The 21408-nt window shown below is 45.3% G+C and overlaps 1 protein-coding gene across 1 annotated transcript; it reads left to right on the top strand.

Annotated features, from left to right (window-relative positions):
* The first annotated feature begins 1655 nt into the window (after positions 1-1655).
* Positions 1656-20220, top strand: GCH1 (GTP cyclohydrolase 1). Its single transcript, XM_088538611.1, has 6 exons — positions 1656-1965; positions 13213-13322; positions 15580-15635; positions 18451-18482; positions 19657-19741; positions 19939-20220. The coding sequence occupies exons 1-6, from the start codon at positions 1656-1658 to the stop codon at positions 20063-20065; spliced, it is 720 nt and encodes a 239-aa protein (XP_088394737.1). The 3' UTR covers positions 20066-20220.
* The last annotated feature ends 1188 nt before the right edge of the window (positions 20221-21408 follow it).

Raw genomic sequence — 21408 nt, 5'->3', positions numbered from 1 at the left:
CTAGTGTCTATAGATGGAAATAAATGATTGTATCAGCTGCTGTCTGGAATTTCTTTTAGGCAATAAAGTCCACTCTCGCATTTGGATGTTTTAGAGAGGAAAAAAAAAAAAAAAAGTTGGCATTGATGAGAAAAACACTCTGATAAAATCATTGAGGCTTGAGGAATTGTATAGTGTTTTCTTCCTCCTCAGTCAGGGTGTGCTGACCTTGAGCATCATCAATATGGTGCTGGGAAAGGGATGGATTTTCTTCAATCCGTATATATAATTGTTATTCAACTTGATACACCTTATGCAGGGCAAATATAAGAAGAAAATAAGATCCTTTCAGGGCTAAACAAGCTGTTTGAATGATTCCTCAGGACTCCCATATAAAGGCTGCAGCAAAAAAAACACTTAATGTCCTGAGCTGAAGGGATAACTTGAAATCAATGGTGCTCCTGCAGGACCCCAAGGAAAGGAATAGAAAAATTAAGGAAGTCTGGAGCTGAATGGAAAATATATTCTGCTTGTCCCAAATTGAGGTGAAAAAAATCCATTGAAATCTCTTTTTGGAAAGTAAGATACTCAGATGGGACGGCCTTGGGCTGACGTGGGTATGTAGCTGCAACAAGCTGTCCCTTTGGCCCTCGTAGGAGGGAGGAAATGTCCAAAGTCACCGTCCCCAGGAGCCCTCTGGCTGGTTTTCAGCTGGTTGGCTGAGATAACCGTGACCCAACGTGGCTCCCAACGCCTGTGGGGAGGCTCCTGAGCTTGGCCGCTGGCTTCAGGGACAGTGACGCGAGTCCCCAGCCCGTGTTTGCTCTTCTCCTGACTCTGTTTTTCCCTGCGTAATCCTCTGCTGTGGGTTTCATCAGACCCAACAGCCGCAGCCCCCAGGGCACAGCCAGGATCCTGCTGGCATCTCCGGGGCTGGTGTCTGTGTTGAACCGTGGTGACGGGGACAGCCAGGTCCCGGGAGCAGCGGGATGGCTGCGTCAGGGCCAAGCTGCCCCTTCCAGCCCCGTTACCCATCCCTAAAATACCCGGCGGGTATTTTAGGTATTTTTGGAGCCTGCAATCAGCTCGGCCTGTTCTTCCGGGCAATTGAATTAAATTGCTGCTGATTCATCGGGCTGCTAAGGGGTGGATAAATTCCAGGCTGTGTTTGCAGGGCCCTGGGTGGGGGGATGTGGCACCCATCACCCAGCTGGTGACAAAGCCCTAACCTAGCGACAGGAGCACCAGCAAACCTTGTCGCCATCCATCGGAGCCACGCGGGCTATGGCAGCACCCAGAGCCGGATTAGCAACGGGAATGCTGCTGAGAGGTGACACTCGCCTGCTTCGCGCCTCCAAGAAATGTCCCCAAGCGGGTTTTATGGTGCAGCTGGAATGACAGCCACCACAGGGAAGGCTGCTGCATCCCCGCGGGCACTGTAAGGAGGGCGCGATGCAGAACGAGCCGGGACGCGACCCCCGCGGCGCCGCCGCGCTGAGACCGGCCGGCTCGTGACACCCGCGGCGCCCCCGCCGGGCGCGGGCGGCGCGTGACGTAGCGGCGGCGCCGGCCAATGGCAGCGGCGCGGGCGCTATAAAGCGGGCGGCTGAGGGGCCGCGCGGGCTGAGGCGACGCGCGGCGGCTCCGAGGGGACCGCGCGGGCTCCGCCGGGCCCCATGGAGGCGGCGCGGAGCTGTAACGGGTACGCGCGGGAGGAGCGGCCGCCGCCGCCCTCCTCCTCCTCGAGCTGCGCGGAGAAGCCGCGTGTCGCCGCGGGCGGCGGCGGCGGCGTGGGCGGCTGGCGGGGCGAGCGGCCCCGCAGCGAGGAGGACAACGAGCTGAGCCTGCCCGGCCTGGCGGCCGCCTACACCACCATCCTGCGCGCGCTCGGCGAGGACCCGCAGCGCCAGGGGCTGCTCAAGACGCCCTGGCGGGCGGCCACCGCCATGCAGTTCTTCACCAAGGGCTACCAGGAGACCATCGCGGGTAGGGGCCGCGTCCTCGGGCGAGGGGAGCCCGCGCCTCGCTTGCCCGGCCCCCGGGGGTGGGGGGAGGCTCCTGCCCGCTTGCCGGGCTCCCCGTGCCCGGCCTGGGGGAGCAGCCCGGATTATGCGCATAAAACGTACACATTTTTAACTTCTTCCTGCTAAAGTTCACGTTTTCTTTTAAGCCTGCGGGTGTATAAAGGGAGCCCTTCTGTTTCCTTTCTCCTGGTGCAAACTTTCAAGCTGTGGAGTCGGGACTTTGGCCAAAAGAGATGTTGTGAAGTGGAAAGGGATGCCTATTTTATTTCTTTTTTATTTTTATTTATCTTAGCACTTATAGATTCTCTGTACATTCTCAGAAGGGGCCCTGATGTGTTAACGGATTTTATCGTGTGAGGAGTTTTCCATGGTGGGATTGAGAGGTGAAGTGAGGTGAGGAGGTTGGGGCGATCCCTGTCCCAGCTCGGATCTGAGGGCGGCTGTGAAGCGATTCCTGGGTTCCCATCGTTGCCCCCTTGAAGGTTTTCACAGACTGGGGTCCCTGTCTTGTCCCTGAGGCTATTTGGGGAAGAAGCCCATGGGTTTGGGGCTCCTCATCACCAGAAGCTCAGAATTTACCTCTTGGCCTCAGTGCTCACTGAAGGTTTGCTTTCACATGGAGTGAAACTTTTCCTCTTCCCAGCCTTTCCGCGAAGAACCGCACTCCTTACAAGTAATACGGGCTTGGGATGCTGGGGAATTCCCCGTGCCGCTCCCTGGCAGGAGGAAAGGCCAGTTCCTGTCAGAGGATGCAGATACCAACGCCGGCAGCGCGGAGCCTTCCCGAGGCGCGTCAGGAGGCAGCGTGTGCTCCGGGCGGGCGCTGCTGTACGGAGCCGCCCCGGCGCCGCGGGGCTTCTTGGAAAACCCAAACTGGGCCCAGGGCTGGAAAACACCCCCAGGTCCAGCTTCCTGCTACCCACCAGTGTCTTTCAGAAATGCAGCGTGCTCCGACTTCTAAGCTCTCCTGTTTGTTTTTCTCACTTTTCAAAGCTGTTGCCCCTTCCGAAAACTCTAACTTATCACCAGTTTATGCTTGTGCCAGTGTTGATGCTTTGCTTTTCTTTGCTTATGATAGTATTTCTCCTCTGACCCTTGCTTTGCCTTGCTGACCAAATCAGGTTTTCAGGTTCTCGAATGTAGGCTCTGGGCTGCACTGATCAGCCTTTTTCTCCTCAGAACTCCCTGTTTTAGTCCTGCTCTGTATTATTTGGGAAGAGGTTTCATCAGAAAGATCCCTCATCTACTGAGAATCCCCTGTTATATTTGGGGTTGCGCTTGTCTCTTCATTGCCGTGTAACACGGGAGGTTTCACAGTCATCCTGCCAGTGGAAGGGTGTTTTTAGCATTAGTCTCTGAGCCTGAATTTTCATGTTGAACTTGGGTGAGGTAAGCCTTTGGTTGCCTTGCTGCCAGTCTTCTGTGTGGGGCCAGTTAAGCCAGACTGATTCTCTTTAGCTTTTCAATAGTTTCCTTCTGCTCTCGTGGGGCTTCACAGGGATGCTGATTTCCAGGAGCAGAGCAGTTCTGAACAGCCCCTTTCCCCTCAGTATATGCGGTGGGGAGAGCTGTTTTATATCCAGGAGCAGCTGTCCTCAGTGCCAGGGGCAGTGCTCTTGCACTGCTTTCTTGCAAAGGTAATATGAAGCAGGGATATTAATACCTGTTTCTGTGTCAGATAGGGAATCTTTTGAATATATATAGTTATATATATATTTACTTTCCAGCTGCTGCTTTCTCAATGCAGTGCTGTGCTTCCAGTTTGTCCATTTTTACCATTCTTATAGCTGTAACGGAAGACAGATCCTTAGCATCTAGCAAAATGACTTGTGGTTGAGGAGCTGCCTGTGAGAGCCCATGTGGAAGGAGCTTATACTTGGGAGATCCTTAAATGCTTTGTGAATCCTATGGAGCCTTTGGGAGCAATGCTGGCTGTGGAAATGCAGCTCTGGCAGCTTGTCAGTGCTGCTGCATCTTGCTGTCCTAACTTGGTTGTGTTGGTACAACCAGCTGTGAACTACACCAGGAGCTGGCTTGTGAAAGAAGACACCCCCCAATATCTCTATATACGCTCTGGTTTTTATTTCCACCTCACTCAGTTCCTTAATCTGGAACTACCTGCGTTTGCAAGGGTTAATGCTGAGGTTTGTGGCAGGTGAGCTATGAGTTGAAGTCAAACCCCTCGCTAGGCAGAAGGTAACAGTATGTGAAATGAGAATTCCCAAAACTTCTGTAATTCCCAAGAGGCCCATCAAGTGCAAGCTCTGTCATGACTGTATAAACACGAGGCCAGAGTCAGGATGTTGCAACAGGTGCCCGATTTTGGGTGGCCCTAGCTGAGCTCACACCCCGTACTGCTGTGTGACGATGCTGTTGCCTGATGGCACAGCTAGAGAAGAGCGAGGAAGTCAAACCGGGGGGAGTAAATGTTAATTGTAGCTGCAGGCTTTATGATCAGCCTCCTGCGTCTGGGTGGGGTATCTGTTTTGTGTAAACAAAGGAAAATAATGCTTATTTCTGATAGCATTTTAATTTAAAGCTTTGTAGAAGCTATACTCCAACCTTCAGCAGATTTAATTATTTGGGAATTATTGAAAATGTGCTGTAGGTCTGCAGCATTTAAAATACTTGATTCAAACTTCGCTCTGAGAACATAAAGATTTTGTTTTTGGTTACAAAACTATCTGCCTTGAGTGCTGCCCACTGCTCTTGGAGGTTAGTTGAGTGGGGTTTTAACTCTTGCTTATGCCCGAGTGTCCTTGGGTGCAGCCAGGTTGCTGGAAGCCTTGGGGCATGGGGAGGGATGGTGGCCTGGCCTGCCCTGCAGTGATCTGCCTTCCGTGGTGGTGGAAAGAAGAACGCGAAGTCAAAGCGAGTGAAGTCCCGTTTAACCCTGTAGCACCTGCTGAAGCTGCTGGTCTAACAGAGTTTGCATCACGTCAGCAGATGAGTACTTTTTTCCCAAGTTTTACTTGATAATATACCCTAAGAATATATATTTTTCTTATTCTGGTGGGTGAGAGTGTATCCAAGAATACTAATATATCTGGGGCATGCTTCAATATGCTGAGTAACTGATCTTCCAAGGTGTCTGTATTTTGCTTTCATGACACCTGATCATATGTGTATTTTTCCATAGTTTCTATATCTAACTTGGTGTGATCTGGGGATGATCATACCTAAATTATTTATTTATTTATTTTCGTCTCTCCATTCAAATTTCCTTGAGTAGCAAAGAAGATTCTGCTGTTTCCAGTCTCCACTGTGTGCATTCTGCAGCTTGTTTCTGGCAGTACAGACCAAGTGTTCCTGCTTTTTCTCCTCTCTGCTAGCTGGATTCTACATCTCCTCAGGATAGTGTATTTCAGTGAGGTCAGGAGTTTGCTTACTAGATGTCTAAATCTTGTAATTCTCTTCCTAGACATATGCATGCAGACTAATGGCCATTACAATGGAAATCTCAGCTTCATGTCTTGGCAAGGGTGGTAGAGTAGACAGGATAGCAGAAGTCTGGCTTTTCAGCTTTGTGCTTCTGTCTTTTCTTGTTTGTTTTCTTTTCCCTCCTTGGGTGAGGGTTTGATTAATCAGCTTCATTTTCCTGGGTGAAAATTGCATGCAACAGGATACTAATATGTGCTTTTAGTATAAATAAAGGCAACCCTCACTTCTAGTAGTTGGTTGCCTTTAATTCTGTGCAGTCTATTCAGGAATTGATTGCTACACAAAGACTAAACCTCGAGAGATCTAGCCTTCCTTTAATAAAGGCTTAATGTCACTCTCAAAGGTGGTGCCTGAGACTGTATAAACACTGCCAAGGACAAGTGTGTGCAGTAAATGAGTAAATACATGGAAATACAAGGTTGCAGGCAGTGCTAAATTGGAACTAAAGCTGAAGTCAAGCTTTGAAGTCAATCTTGGTAAACAGAACTAAATGGGGAGTTCCAGAAGAGGCGAATGTCAATGATGCTTCCAGAGACACGAGTAAAGGAGCTGGCTTTGGTTGTGCAACACTGTAGGAAACATCAGAGATGGGGCTCAGTAAATGCCCTGCAACAGCAGTAGGAAGCTAACTTATTTTGACCATACATAAACACTTTAAGCAAAACAGCATGTTCATTAAATGGTGTAGTTGTTGGTAATGAATAAAAATGGCAAGGCTTCTCTGGTCAGTGTTATGCTGGCAGATTCAGCTGTCCTTTCAGCGTGTTTAACAGGAAAATGAAAATCAGAAATACTGAAGAGAACTTTGCTTTCTCAACCTTTGCTTTGAAGAGCTGCGTGTACATTTAATTGCCCTTGGAGTCAGCTACTAACTGACTTAATTGTGTGGATTTTATTTTAAAGCAAGTAATACCTAGTTCTGTCTAATACTAATAGACTAACAGCTGAATACTCTGCATTTTGTGTTTCCCCTTGTTATCTATCTACTTTCCTGTGGAGAAGAGTGAATAAGTACAGGCTTAATACTTTTGTTTTCATCTTTGTCTCTGTGGATTTGGTATTTTGACAGATGACAGCACTGGAGTAAGCTCATATGTTTTCAAAGTCCACGCAGGTTGCTCTGGAGGAGAGCAGTGTAAAAATAGGCAGTGCCTTAAACAAGCAAGGCTGTTTGCTCAGCAACACTGGCCTTTGCTAAGAGCTGGTGACTTGCTTCCTCCTTCCCTCTTACTGGAAATGAGATGCTGCTTGTTCTCTTGGTGCTCAAACACAGGACAATCTAAAATACTGTTACTTTAAATTATGGCATTATTGGTGGTACAGCCATGCCTCCTTTCTCCTATACCGAAAGGTAGGAGAGACAAAATTCCTCAGAGTAAGGTTCTCTCTTCTTTTTTTTTTTTCTTTTTTTTTTTCCCCCCCGTCAATGTTGCATGGGTAAAGCTTACTATGCTAAAGCAGGTATTTAATTGATTTCTACTGGAAACTAGGACTATAGGACCTCCCAGTGTTTCCCCCTCATTAATACTTAAAGTAATACTAGATTAACTAAGCTTGCTTGGTGTTTTGTCAAGAATCTATTAAATCTTTTAACCTCTATTTGCCCTAGGACCTTTCCTACCAAAGATTCTCTAGCTTTTCATGTGGCTCTTTCCAAAGCATTGTTTCAGCTTTTACTTTTCCTTTCAATTTTGGTGTGATGTGTGTGGATAGGGACTTTGGCACCTTCTATGATGTGAGGCATTATGAAGCATTTATTAAAAACTTGATACATTTTAATGAGTGTGCTCATAACCCTGCTTTCCCTCATATTAATAAATATGTCAGCTTAGGACCATTGTCAAACCTAGTCTTTGTTCTGTCTGAGAATATGTAATAACTGATCATTTATACAATAACTATTCTAGACAATACTCTGTAATACCTGATTTCTTAACTTAAATCTCTCACTGTTGCATGGAAAATGTTTTCTAGGAAGGTAGATGAATTCATATTGAGTTTGCTCAGAATTAGTTGAATAACAATATTGCTTCTCCACCATCTCTGTTTTCTACAAAATATGCCTTTAATGACACATCTGGTTCAGCTGTTTCTAGTAACTGAAGAGTTCAGCTTTGCTTTGAGTGCAAGTGCCCATGTCTGAAGTCGAGCTTCATTTGCAGTCCTCTGGCATGGCAGTGATGACTAATATTCCACAAAGTGGTAAATTCTTCTTATTCTGAGGCTTATTTTTCTTCCTGTTAGGAAGGTACATCGCACCAAGGAAGTTACATGGTACTAAAGCCTATTTAATCCTCCGCAGCTTTTGAGCTCTGCAGCCTTTTTAAACAGCGATGTTACACATTGGGCTGCTTCTTTTTCTGGAGCCCTTCAAGACTGCTTGAAGCAAATAGCAATTTTGCTGTGAAGTTGGCATAACCAGAGTATTCCTGCTCCTAGATACCTGAAGACATGAACTTTCTGCAGCAGTCTGCACATCTGAGTGCTGTTGTAGTGTATGTCTCTACTTGGTTTATGGAATTTATTATGCATACAAAGTGTCTTTTAATTCTGAAAGGCTGCAATATTTTTTGTGTGTGTGTTGCTTGTCTGGAATACTTTGTTTAAATATAACTGTTCTGCAGTCTGACTGGTAAATAAATCTCAATTTTGACACTACACCTGGCTATTACCCAGCAACACCTGAAAGTTTTATGGCAATTTCCTTCAACATCATTTAACTGGATGCTGTAGTCCATTGGTTTTCCCAGCATACAGTTAGCTTCAAGAAGATCCATGCTTCCTGCTTATGTTGTGTTCAGATTTTTCTTAAGGTTAAAAGGATTTAAAAAAAAAAAAAAAAAAAAACTTGGGCAAGGCAGTCAAAGGTACCTGCCAACATCTATCATCTCATTCTACTATAATGAACAGTTAGCTTTTGGTCTCTGACTTTATCATATTGCTGTTCAGGAGCATCTTCCAAATCATTGCCTGTGCCTTTCTTACATGCAAGGTCCTGATTTCTGTGCAAGTCAGTTTTTTGCTCCTGGCAGAGCAGAACCCACCCTTGGTCTGTGCTGAAGTCTGCTCAGACTGATGAGACTTGGCATCGTGCACCCTCCTGGTGCCCCTCGTAGCAGGTCTGACACACAGGGCCTGGACCTCTTCGAGAGGGTCTCTGCTTACTGCAATCTGGGGGGCTCGTGATAGCCAGAATGTGGTGATAGGTGGTACCGGTCTGATCCCCAGGGCAATGGGGCATCAGCCCTTCTGGTGCTCGGGGCCCTTTGACTCCTGCTCTGTTCTGCAACAAGTGAACTACTGAAATTTGAAGAGGTCTGAGCCACAGCTCCACTGCCACTTCACTTAGTGAGAAGCAGTGCAGGTTAAGTGACCGTCAAGCAGTGGGGCTCAAACTCAAAGCTTTAGCAAAGCAACTCAAGCCAGGGAGAGAACAATCTACAAACACTCTGTTCTGCTGTTTTACAGGCGTAGTCAAAAGCTTCTGCAGGCCTGTGGAGCTGCTGCAGTGCTGCCCTGCACTGTGATCCTTCCTTCCCTCTACCTCAGGAGCCAGCTGCGGGGTGGGCAGTTCATCTGCTTCGCTTGCCAGAGGTGCTTTTGCTTTCCTGTGTCACATTAAAGCCATGCAAATAGTTTCTATAGCAACAGGTCTTCTTGCTTAGCTCTGACGCAAAATCCCGAAAGGTCTTTCTTGTTCTGTGTCTTCATCCATTTTGGATTTATTTTCTTTTATCAACTTTGTCTTTCAAGTTAAATAAGAGAAAAAAAATGAGGAGTTACCTTACAAGAGAGGCCACTTTAGTTTTTAATAACCCTCTGAAGTTTCTACAGCAGGACCTGAACTCTGAGGCAAAGGAAAGATCAGCTGGAGTAATCAAGAGATTTCCCCCTGTACCTCTAGTGTTTGTTCTTGTTGCCTTACTCTAAGCCATGTATTTTTATTGAAATCTTAGCTTTTTATTGACATGATGTGTTCAGGCTCGTTTAAGCAGTAAATTCCCTTAGGTTTTCTGAGGTGGTGGAGAGCACACACAGTACTTGCAGCCTCCTTTGGCTTGTAGCTAGGACTTGGTGGCAGCACTTGAACACAGTTGCAGTTACAACTAGTAAAATCTTGGAGTGAGGGCAGATTTCACTCTGGGAGGCCGGGGGACCAGCTAAGAACATGTCTATCTTGCTCACAAAACAGATGCGACTCATCCTCTTAACTGACATGGAGGATTACATAGATGATACTCTGAGGGAATAAAAGGGTCACTTCACTGGAGAGGAAGATGTTTGTGTTGCTTAAGTAGCCTGTTGAGGAGAAGCACGTCTGACCTGTAGGTGTCTTGCTTTGTTAGGAAGCCAAATCAGGAGAATTTACTTCTGGCCCTTCCTTCCTCTGAAAGTCCTGCGGGCTTCTTCATTTTTGCTGTGAAGAATCTGTTGTCCCAGGAGGAAAGAAGAGAAAAGGTGCAGTCAGATTAGGCAGGTAAGTATTTTAGAGCTGACAGGTACAACAAAGTATAAAACTGTCATCTTGCACTGTGTGAACTGGGAAAGGCCTGGGGAGGAAGGCAGCATTTATATCCCATCCTTGGGGGCAGAAAAACTACTCTGGAGTTGAGGCAGACATTTTGGGGCCTTCAAATGTAGAAATTCAGAGGACATTCATCAAGCTAGTGAAGATGCAGCCTAGTGTATGGAACATAAGAACAAGGTAAGAGATGAATCTCTTACTAATCTGGGGCCCTGTTTCCCTTTCTGTCCTTTCATCTCTCTCAATCTCTCTGGAACATGTGCTACAGATTGTTGGGATTCTGTTAGTAGTTGATGCTATTGGCAAATTGAATGACTACAAAAATAAAAGGCAGGCAAAATTATATAAAACACTATTGCCTCTCTGCACGAGGGGCTTTGGCAAATAAAGTCTGTCCAGGGTGGTTCCTGAAGTGGAATGTAGCACAGCATCTATCACAGCTAGTTTTGCTCAGTGCTCTGTCGTTGTCAACAAGAAGACTCAGATTTCAAGGGGAGGGAGGTGCATGGACATGCACAGACTTTGGACTGTGCTTGTTTTCAGGGGAACAGACTTGTACGGCGTGTGCAGGAAGGGCCCCAGTGGGATCTGGAGGACTCTAGGACTCTATTCCAGCACACGGCGCTCAGGCGGGGAATCCTGCATCCCACCCCATCTTCTATTTTGCCTTTGCTCCCCTGTATCATCTGGCAGTTGAGAAGGGATTATTGGATGGGTTAATGGTGAGCTTGTTTCTTGATGGATCTTGGTGCTTCTTTCTCAAGGAAGAACTATTGCTAACTATAAAATCTAAAAATCAAATGGAAATCGTTGCAGGCACAACTGCAGAAGTTATGTAGCTGGTCAGGTGCCATCTGTGGCTGCAGTTTACTGCTGATATTTGACAAATCCAACATCTATATAAATGAAAAGGGCAAAGCACCCTGCAGCTCCCTGACTGTGTTATTGACATATATTCCATGATTATGTTATTGACATATATTCCTTGTTTACCTTCCTCCAAAACTCCCCGTGCGTTACACAAACTGCTGTGGCTTTGGGTTGTAGCCTAAGGAGGAGGTTATGCAAGGATAGGATGACCTTTGTGTTCCTGTGCAGTTACTTTACCCATGGGAAGGATGTGTTTTGTCCCGCAAGTGGCCTGTGTGACACTTCGTAGGTCACTTGACCTTCCTTTCTTTCCCAGCCTTAAAATAGGGCTAAAAGCTCTCTCCATAATACAACACAGTCCTTCAGCGCAGCAACAGATTCCTCGGGTAAAATCTGTAGAAATCCATCCTCTATATTTAAAAACTGTATGTTTGACAACTTTGGAGTTGCAGATCCTTCTGTTGAGCTGGACGGGGCCTCACGCTGTCTTGCACATTACTGTGACTTGTAAAGAGAGCGGGGCCCTCCCCGACTGTTCCGAACCGTCTGCTCTGCGCGCGTGCTGACGTAAATCCATATCTACCATCAGGCTCTGATGCGCTCCCAGCCATGCTGCTCTGAGCCAGGCTGGGGGTCTAATAACATCAGCAGTCACTCCGGAGATGCTTCTTGCATCTGCTTGGCTTTTGTGCTCATAACGCCGTGCATAGGAGCAGGTTTCATAAAACCACTGTTTGCCTTTCTGCTGTGGAAATGGCAGGTTTGCAGAGCGCCCTGTCAGGGAGGGATGAACTAGGTTGCTGCTCTCACTCCTTTTCTCTGTTTTAGGTTTCTGCTCTGCTTCAGATTGTGGCTATTCCTGGCTGAACGTGTTGTCGTGCAAGTTCACGGTGCTTCCCATATACACACAGAAAAATATTTCCCCTCTCCTTCAGTGCTCAGTGTAAACTACACTCTAATGTTTGATGAATGGCAACAAATCTTGTTCCTACATAAAGTTGTTCCCTGGCATCTTTCATGCCCTCTATTCCCTACCCTCTGACCAGATCGAAAGCCTTCTGGGGTTCAGCCTTGCTGTTTTCTAGGTTGTCAGCACTTCTCAGGAAGGAACGTGAGTCGCAGGCAGAACATCGCGCACGCAGTTTCCAGGGTTACCTGTGTAGCGCTGATAGCCAGCAGGAAATTAAAATGCTCCACGATGATAATACGTTATCGGCAACAGATGGTAGCCATTAGGTGTACGTGCATGTCAGGGGAGGGTGTAAAGGCAAACAGAGCAGATGCAGCTATAGATGTCTGTAATCATCACTGGAGGTGTCAAGCTCCGCTTTGGATGAAGCCGGGCAGTCCCTGAGCCCCTGGTTGCACCTTCTGGCCATGCTGTGAGTGACACTGACAGCTCCTGGGAGCAATTCCAGGTAGTCAGTGTGGTCTCAGGTTATCTGTTTGCAGAGTTTTTCTCCTGAACAGCTCTTCTATGCACTAGTGCTGATTCTCTCCTAAGAAGCCTCTGTCTCTTACCTGGGGGCTCTTGCTCTACTTTATAACCTCTCCAAACATGGTCCAGCTCCCTGCAGCCTTTGTGGAGACAGTGCTGATCTGCTGTGGCCTGTGTCCTGGATGTGTCAGGGGAATGTTACATCTGGGAAATTTGAGGGTTTTGTTTGCTGACCTTTTAGACTAGCAAAGCCCTGAGCACTTTTATTGCCAGAAGATCTGTTTCTTCCTTCCTCTACCTCTGTTTCTTTTTGTTTTTTTTTCATAGTCTTTGGTAACTCCAAAACATAGAGCTATGCTGGAGTATGCATCCACATCCTGCTTGCGGTGCAGGACACTGCACAGTTCTCCCTGATGTGCCTCTTCTAGACATTTGTCTGAGTGCAGAGGCACTGGCTGGTGTGTGTTAGGATGAAACAGGGTGCAAAGTGTCCTCGAAGAGAGTGACACGGGTGTTCAGACCTGGAGAAATGAGTGTGATGGCTCAGCTTTTCTCTAAACTCTTGCTTGGCTTTGCTTGTGAGATGTGGAGGCACGTGGAAGGCTACTTCTAGATGTGCTCTCCTCTTCAGCCCTGGATTTATAAAGTGTAGTTTCAATTAACCTTGAAATGCCTGAAGTTGCATGAAGGCTAGGCTTTTTCAAACCTAGCACAAGCTGAAACTTTTAATAAAGCCCCATAAACTTTCTTTCAGCATAGCACACGGGGGTCTGACATAGCATTGTGCCAGTTCTGTGATCTCAAGCAAACCAAGTGCCCTAAAATCTGTCGTTTTGAGATAAGTCAGCACAAATGTGTAGCTTTCTTGGTTATTGGCTGGCAGAACTTTCCGTGCTTGTACGTGTAACATTTTTAATACAAGTGTTTGCTTTCAGATGTTCTGAATGACGCCATCTTTGATGAAGATCATGATGAGATGGTAATTGTGAAGGACATAGACATGTTCTCGTTGTGTGAGCATCACCTCGTTCCATTTGTTGGAAAGGTAACTCTTCCTCCCCAAATAAATACTGGCATACAGGATAGAAGACCTGAAGTACATGCAAAAGACTTTGTAGCTGCTTTTTTAACTTTTTTTTTTTTAACAATAATTATTTACCACTTAGACTATGATTTGAGCAGTTAATATTTAGAATAGAAGCTTAGAATACACAATTTAGAATACTGATGAGGAGGATCTTCCCAAAGTGAGTTGTATTTCTGTTTAAGCCCATAAAACATAACGCTCAACCCTTTCTAGTCTAAATAATCTAATGTTTTCTGACATTTCGTATCAAAGCTCTTCATTGTGAAGCAGCAGCAAGCCTTGGGGCAGGCATCTCGATATTAAACCTGCTCACCCTGCATGCTGGCTCTGCTCTGTCATGGATTACGCTGCTGGCTCGGAGCTATCTAGTGCATATTTGTCTCAGGAACCCCTGCAAATGGCACAAACTTCTGATTAGCAGCACTGTCTTAAATAAGCAAGCACAGTCAGAAAGGCTGTACTCAGAAATGACTAGCAGGAGGCCGCTGCAGCTGGGATTCCCTTGAATGGGGGGCTTGTGTAACAGATGATGTTGAAGTTGGAGTGTCAACAACCTTAAAAAATCTTCTCGAGTTAGGCACTGTAAACGTGGTGAGGTGTTTGGAGTTGGAAATCACATCTGCAGATCTCAGCCTCTTCACTCCCACCTTAACACAGAACGATGGAGCTTATTTTAATCCATCTGTTTTACCATGAAGTACTTGGGCTGGCGAGTGCAAGTGCTCATCTTCTGTAAAGCTTGATCAGTGCCATGTATGGTCCAAGTATACCATCTCCCCAAAACAAAGCGTGTGAAGACAAACCACTTAATTTACCTAGCGGAGTCACCTCTGTTTTGTCTCCTTTCTTTCCTTGCTGCTAGTATTTTATAGTAGAAAACAAAGTAACTTCTTTTTCTCTGCAAGCTTTCCATTTCGTCTGTTTTTCTTGGTTACATGTACTGTGTATATTCTATTCTATTCTATTACATCTAGCTGTTTAGCCTGGGTGGTTTGAGAAATGTCCTCGCAAACACTGAGTCAGTCCTGCTAATATAACGATCTGCTAAATGACTTGGTGTGTCTCTAAATATTCTCAGACTAACCCTTCTCCTGTTGGGTACATCAAACAGCCTGCAAATGCTGGTCAGTGGGTCCTGTATTTGCAGCTCTATCTTAAAAATAGACATTCACAAGGATACTTGGATGGGGAACAGGATTCAACGCTGATTTCTGAGTTATGTCTTTTACTTGATCTGAAATGTTTCATGTCTTTCAGGTGTCAGTGGGTTGATTACCCAACAGAAGTGATAGGAATGAGCAAGTTAGCCAGGTAATTAGGTGCACTGTGGTACCTCTATTGCAGGTACAGCAAAGCAGGATGCTGAGATGGGGCCTCTAGGCAAAGCCCTAAGAGAGAATCCATCTATGATACTCCCCTACTGTATCTTGGCTAATTTTTCAAGTCTCTGGTACAGTGATATAAATGCTGGTTTACAGACTGCTTCAACTGTAAACCGTGTGAATTCAGTACCCTGTGTTGCTTTTTAAAACAAGCAAATAAATGCCTTTTCCCCCTTCCTCCTCATCCAAACATTTGTTTATGTAAAAACTTATTTCAGAATAGTGCAGTATTAATGTTCAGTAAATTTGCATTCAACTGCTGGAAGCTGACTTAATCATACAGTAATCTTTGGCACTACCAGTAACATATCAGTTGGCCTTAAAAAAGTCAGCAAGCGCAGCCTGATTTTGGTGGTAAAGCACTTGCCATCAGAACTTTCTCTGGGCACAGAAAGCATAATCTCTCTCTCCTTCTTCCTAAGCCTATTTTAGGCTTTGAAAGAAAAGCATGTTTATTTTAGATGAGCGGTGCTGTGCTGAGTAATAAGGACTGCTTTTTGTACCCAAATGTAGTACTTCATGGCATTCCTGAGACTTGGAACATAAGCCTTGGCTCTTGAAAAGCTGTGGTATTTCTCCCACTCAGAAAACTCACGTATTCTTCACCAGGACAGTGACCTCACCAGGCATTTACAGTCTTTGGTAGCTCCGTAATCTTCCAGGCTTGCATGGTGGCATGTCCTTCCTACATGCTGGAACTGTATGAATCCCACTTCTGGATTGTTCCAGAATTAGTTCTGGGGTGGATGCAGATCTCATTCTCTCTGCATGAGTTTCACACGCATTTGGAAGTGAGCGTTTTGATTCTGTTAATGGTTTTCTCCTCTGTCTAGGTACATATTGGCTACCTTCCTAACAAACAAGTACTCGGGCTCAGCAAGCTTGCTAGGTAAGTGTTAATGTAGTGAAAGTGATGCTAATTTGTGAAAAGGATTCCAAGCTGTTCACACTGTGCTAATCTCTGTAATCCGGTATCCCTCTAAAGCTCAGCACACTTTGCGTCCTCAGTTTGGATTTAGACCAATCCTCAGCATTTATGTTTTTTCTTTGTGGGGAAGACAGATAAGTCTTGGAGCTCTGTGTTAATTCGCATCACAGTCAACTGTAGCAGAGCTGTTAACAATGTTGGACAATTTTTTTTCATGTTTTCATGTGTCTGCAGGGAACACAGGAACAAGAACAAGCAGGGAAACTTGTTCTTTCTAAAAAACAGCCAAAACCAGTGGAAATTTCTAGTTGTTTACTTCTGGCATGTGTATTGATCCATAAGAACTGATCTGCAGAACTTCTGAACTGTAAATGAATCCACTGTCTCTGGATTTTAACCAAACCTAGACCTTTCATATCTATTAGCTAACTCTTCAGATATAATTGACAATTTTCTTTTATTTGAGACCTGCTGAGAGAACTTGAGGGTAGATTTATAGATAAGACTGAGCCTAAGTAATTATGATATACTTGAGAAACATGGTTGTCATGTAAAATACCTTTTTCCTCTGGCAAGTGCCCCTGCATCAGTTGCTGCACTGAATCTGTTATAAAGTGACACTTTCTGGTTGTAGTGGGGAAGGGAATGGTAGATCCCATAAATAAGCAGATTATGGGGTAGCAGAGTGGAGGGTTCTCTTCTGCCAAACAAATCTGAGACAACTCAGCTGCTCAGAAAGACCACATAGGACTTGCTTATTCTTCCCTTGATGCATCTGCTAATCTTCTTGTAGTACCAGTAACACTAATGAGAATTAGCCTTGTAAATCTGCATGCCTGCTGGAGTTTCTTAGTGGGAAAGAAATGTGTAGGGTATGATGCTAAAGTGCTTCAAATTAATTCTGCTCTGTTCTGTGCTCCGTTTGCACAATGATGAATTAGGTTTTGAAGCAGAAAGTCCCTTGGAGGTCAAGCTGCTGCTAATGTAACCTCACTGTCCTGGAAACCATCTCCAGGAGTGGTTATAGCAGTGGGCTCTGGTCTAGTAGTGGACACTGATTAAAGTGGGCTCTGATTAAAAGGTTGAAACAAGCAGTTCAACACTGGACTTTCATATTTGTTTACCATGACTAGACCTACAATCCTCTGGAAGAGGTAATGCCTTTAGTTTTCTTTCTGAAGAGCATGAATTCAGAATTAAAGATGGCATTTGAAATAAGCATCAGTCGGTTTGTGTTTGCTCTGATCTTCAATTCTCTCTGAATTGCAGAGGTTGAAGGGGTTCAAAATTGTCTTGAGTGATCCTTACTGCAGGTGGCAACATCCCTCAGTACAGAGACACGCTTGGAAACGTGCAAGGCTTCCACCACTGTGCTTTAAAGGTTAAATCTTGCCTCTTTTTCAGGTTAGGGTGAAACTCCCTTACAATACTATAACAAAAAGATTAGATTCCTGTATAACAAAATGTTTGCAGTCCTCATTGCTTTTGAGTGCTCCCCACGAGAAGAGATTGTGAACCAAATCATTCTTCCCTCCCTTGTTGTGTATAATGCAGCCATGTTCAGATAGAGCTTTGTGAGGCTGTTGGTACTGTGGGAATAATCTTTCATAATAGGATTAGCTTAATGTGGGGAGTTCTGTAGCTGTGGATGACCTGCATTCAGTAAACAAACATCTTTCTTTGGATTTTAAGCTCAGGCTGGAAATGCTAATGCAAATAGGCCTCTCTGCATATGAGAAGCCCTGCCAGCATCAACTTTTTCCTATGCATATATTTAATCTAAATATTATCTTGCTTTGTTCAGAATAGCTGTAACACAACATTTCAGGAAGGGGGTTTCTGCATACAATTTTCTCCCCAAAACAGCAGGCAAATCTTAATGTCACAACCTCTTTTTGTGACCAATGCCTCTGGCTGCCAGCACATATCTGTTTCTTATCCACTCCGGCCAGATGGGCACTGAAGTTGTCTTTCTACAGCAACTTCTTTACCTGGCCACTTGACATGTAATTAAGCGTTTGAGATTTGCAGGAATAACCACTCTGTAACTCAGTGGGTCCTCAGAGTTTTTGCTTAAGAATGTTGTTTGTAGGACTGTGGTGATGAATTATCGTGATATCGTTTGCATTGCCCCACAAATGGGTTAAATTTGAATTCACATTAGAGAGCAGCACTGAGGTGATCCCTGCAGCTGAATGTGAATGATGGTGTGATACACTGGGGAGAGTGTCTGTTTTAAATAATAATAGTAAAAAAAGATATTTCTCATTGTTCTCAGCTAAGTTTGTGGTTAAATGCAAGAATTCAAAACATCTCTTGCTCAGCATCTCTCTGGAAATGCAAATATCTGAACTGTCCTTAAAACAGTGCTCAGGTTACACCGAGGCAGGAGGTTGTAGGCTGTCTTAAATTCCAGGCTTCGCTTTCAGGAAGTCTTTGGGCATGGATCCCCTTGTAAACGTGTGCTCCAGATGGGTGTAGCTACAAGCGCTTCAAAAATAACAGCCGCACAAGAGCAGCCCTGAGGAGCAGTGACAGGGTCGGTCCTGGTGGGATGCGGTGCGCGGGGACGGCCTCACGCCGAGCAGCAGGATGGTGTCACCTGGGTTTCCAGGAAGGGAACAGCAGCAGAACCATGTCCCTTGCCTTTTCCAGAAGGGAATCGGCGGTCGTGCTTGGGAGTGCAGAGCTAGCTGTGAAGATCAGACAGTGCCACGACAGGAATAACTCTCATGAATTGTCTGTTTCCTCTTTTTTTCTCTCTCTCTCTCTTTAGGATCGTGGAAATATACAGTAGAAGACTACAAGGTAAATGGCTGATTTCCTTCCTAGCATGTGCAGTCCTTTGCTAGCCAGCTCAGGGTAATTACATATGTGTAGATGCAGTCCTCCTATACACAAGAGTGTTGAGAAAAACAGTGTTCCTGACACAGGCCTTTCGTATCTGAGGCAGTGTGGAAGGGCTGGTTATTTTGTCTCCCTGCTCGTTGCCATTTCCCCTTTTCCCCTCTGGATAGACCCCTTGTGATGTACCTTTTTTTTTTTTTTTTTCTGAATTTTGACATTAGAAAACCACTCTTCAAGGAAGAGCAACTGTTTTTGGAGCTGAGAACAGCTCCAGGGTGGGATTTGGGTCAGGCTTGGCCTGGTTTCATTGTCCTGTACTTCTGTTTGGCCTGTTCGTGGCGACAGAAGTCTGAGGTGTCAGACTGGTAAATAGAGGGTGCTAGAGCTGTAGGAAATGAAGGTTTGCAGGAGCACAGACTTCCTAATTTGCTTGGTTTTGTCTATTTGTTGTTTCCTTCAAATGAGAAAAAAGTGTGCAAGGAGTGAATAAGGTAGCTCTAAATTCAGTGAAAAACCATGTGAAAAAGAAAGAAAATACAAAAGTAAGAAAATCTAACAGCATAATCACAGAACCACAGAATGGCTGAGGTTGGCAGGGACCTCTAGGGCTCATCCAGTCCAGCCCCTGCTCCAGCAGGGACACCCAGAGCAGGGGCACAGGGCGGCATCCAGGCGGGTTGGAAGATCTGCAGAGAAGGAGCCTCCACAGCCTCTCTGGGCAGCCTGTGCCAGGGCTCTGGCACCCTCACAGCAAAGAAGCTCTTCCTCACATGGAGATGGAACTGCCTGGGTTTTAATTTATATAAACTAAATGATATAATGGGAGATACAAGACCTGTTTTACCAAATCAGGGTACTGTACATTCCTGCAAACATGTGAAATGCAAAATGATTCCCCAAATCACCAAGAATAAAAGGCCTGTTCCAGCAAACCAAAATACAGGATGGGATCTGGTTCTGCCGCTCCTCACACAACTGATGCCAGCAGAGCAGACGTAGCAGAGGTGGGATCAGGTCCCCTTGGAAGGGAGAAAGCAGCATCCTGATGTTGCTCTCCTGTGTGTCACGTGCAGATGCTGCTGGTGCCTTAATGCTAGGGAGGTGCGAGCTGCTTGTGACCTTGTTGTCCTTTCAGTCCAGGAGCGCCTCACCAAGCAGATCGCCATCGCCATCACGGAGGCCTTGCAGCCCGCGGGGGTCGGCGTGGTCATCGAAGCCACGTAAGTGACACGGGCAGCAGTGCTCTTAGTGCCCAGCACCGTGTCCCTTCTGAACGTGCAGCTTCCCTGGCTTCCTTGGGATTCAGCTGGGCCCTGCAAGAAGCACGTGCTGCTCTTTTTCTCGCAGGGTTCGTGCGTGTCTTTATGTTGTAAATCAGCCTGCCTGGTTTATTGACGCTCGCTCTCATTTCTTCTAGGCATATGTGCATGGTAATGCGTGGGGTGCAGAAAATGAACAGTAAAACAGTAACCAGCACAATGTTGGGGGTATTCCGGGAAGATCCAAAGACCCGTGAAGAATTCCTGACTCTCATCAGGAGCTGAAACTGTGCCATTCTCCAAATGGAGGCCGTTCTGTCCGGTGTCACTGTCCGTTCTTCTCTGTTTTTACATCTCACTTTTAAACTAAATCGTCGTGAATTGTTGTCATAGTCTCTGTGCAGTGAAAGACTTCTGATGGCAAATGAGAAATGTAACGATGAGGTAGGTGTGTGTTGTCCACGTCACAGAATTACACAGCTGTGAACAGGGCTTTGCAAAGGCTTTGACATCGGGAGCACAAAATATGCTGCCATTGGGAGCAAAATGGTGTTCGGGAGCAAATTGGGTATTTATGGAATAGTTGTGTCCAGTAGGATAAATGCAGTGCAGCATAGGAAGCAATGAAAGGCTGCGGATCCTGCAGATAACTGCAGCACTGCCTGCAAAGCCCCGTCCTGTATTATCCCTGACTATATTTTATTATAAATCCTTTGGTGGCTGTTTCAGTGTTTGGATACGTATGCTATACCTCCTTGAGATGTTACCTCTGGTGGTGTTTTATATTCTTGCTAGTATTAATCCCTCCCCTCCCTTTTTTTCTTTTTTTTTCTTTGAGAATTAAAAATGCATTTTTCCTAGCCTGTTAACATTCAGGGAATTAATTGCTAAATAATTTGGGGCACAGCCTTATCTCAATGTAAAGGGTTTTAGGTTTTATGCACCTTCTTCTCTGTGCCTCAGACCATTTTAGCTATCAGTTTCTGACTATTTTTTTAAGCAAACTTTAACAGTTAAAAAAAAAAAAGAAAACCTCAGAGTCTATGTCTGCAAAGAAATTAAGCTAAAGAGGTTTAATGTTTTTTTTTAATGATTTTTATATGTCATTCTCCTCAGATTTCCATGGGTTTTTTAGACTGAGTAGCTAAAACTAGTCTACTATTTTGAAAACAAGGATTTCTCTTCAAACATTTCAAGATTTGCATCTCTTAAACATTGGATCAAAGGTGGGCGCTGAAATCTTGAACACGAAATGTTGTCAGGTCATTCCAGGGCAAGGTAATCTGAGATGACAACAACTTATTTCATAAGAACAATTGAGGAAAATATTTCCAGGGCCATCAAAATGAATTAGGCCACATTTTTGTGTGTATGTGGCAACCTCTGTATGTGGCAGTGTTGGTACAGAAAGCTTCAGTCCACTGGACTTGGCTCAACTTCTTATAATTTATTACGATTTTAATGAGTGTTTTGTAACTCTTAATTGGGAAAATATGATCCACAAATGAAAACCACCCTTCTCAAACTTAGTACTAAGTACTCAAACTAACTTAAAAAATGAAATGTCATCCAGCGTGTCAGATGGCCGCAGAGCCTGTTCCTGTGCACGTATCTGCACTGATGGATTT

The sequence above is a fragment of the Tinamus guttatus genome, unplaced genomic scaffold (genome assembly GCF_059628265.1).
Source record: "Tinamus guttatus ecotype Peru unplaced genomic scaffold, ASM5962826v1 Tinamus_guttatus_pri_ptg000048l, whole genome shotgun sequence".
Lineage (NCBI taxonomy): Eukaryota > Metazoa > Chordata > Aves > Tinamiformes > Tinamidae > Tinamus > Tinamus guttatus.
The sequence above is the reverse complement of the archived record's forward strand: the minus strand, read 5'-3'. Positions and strand labels throughout refer to the sequence as shown.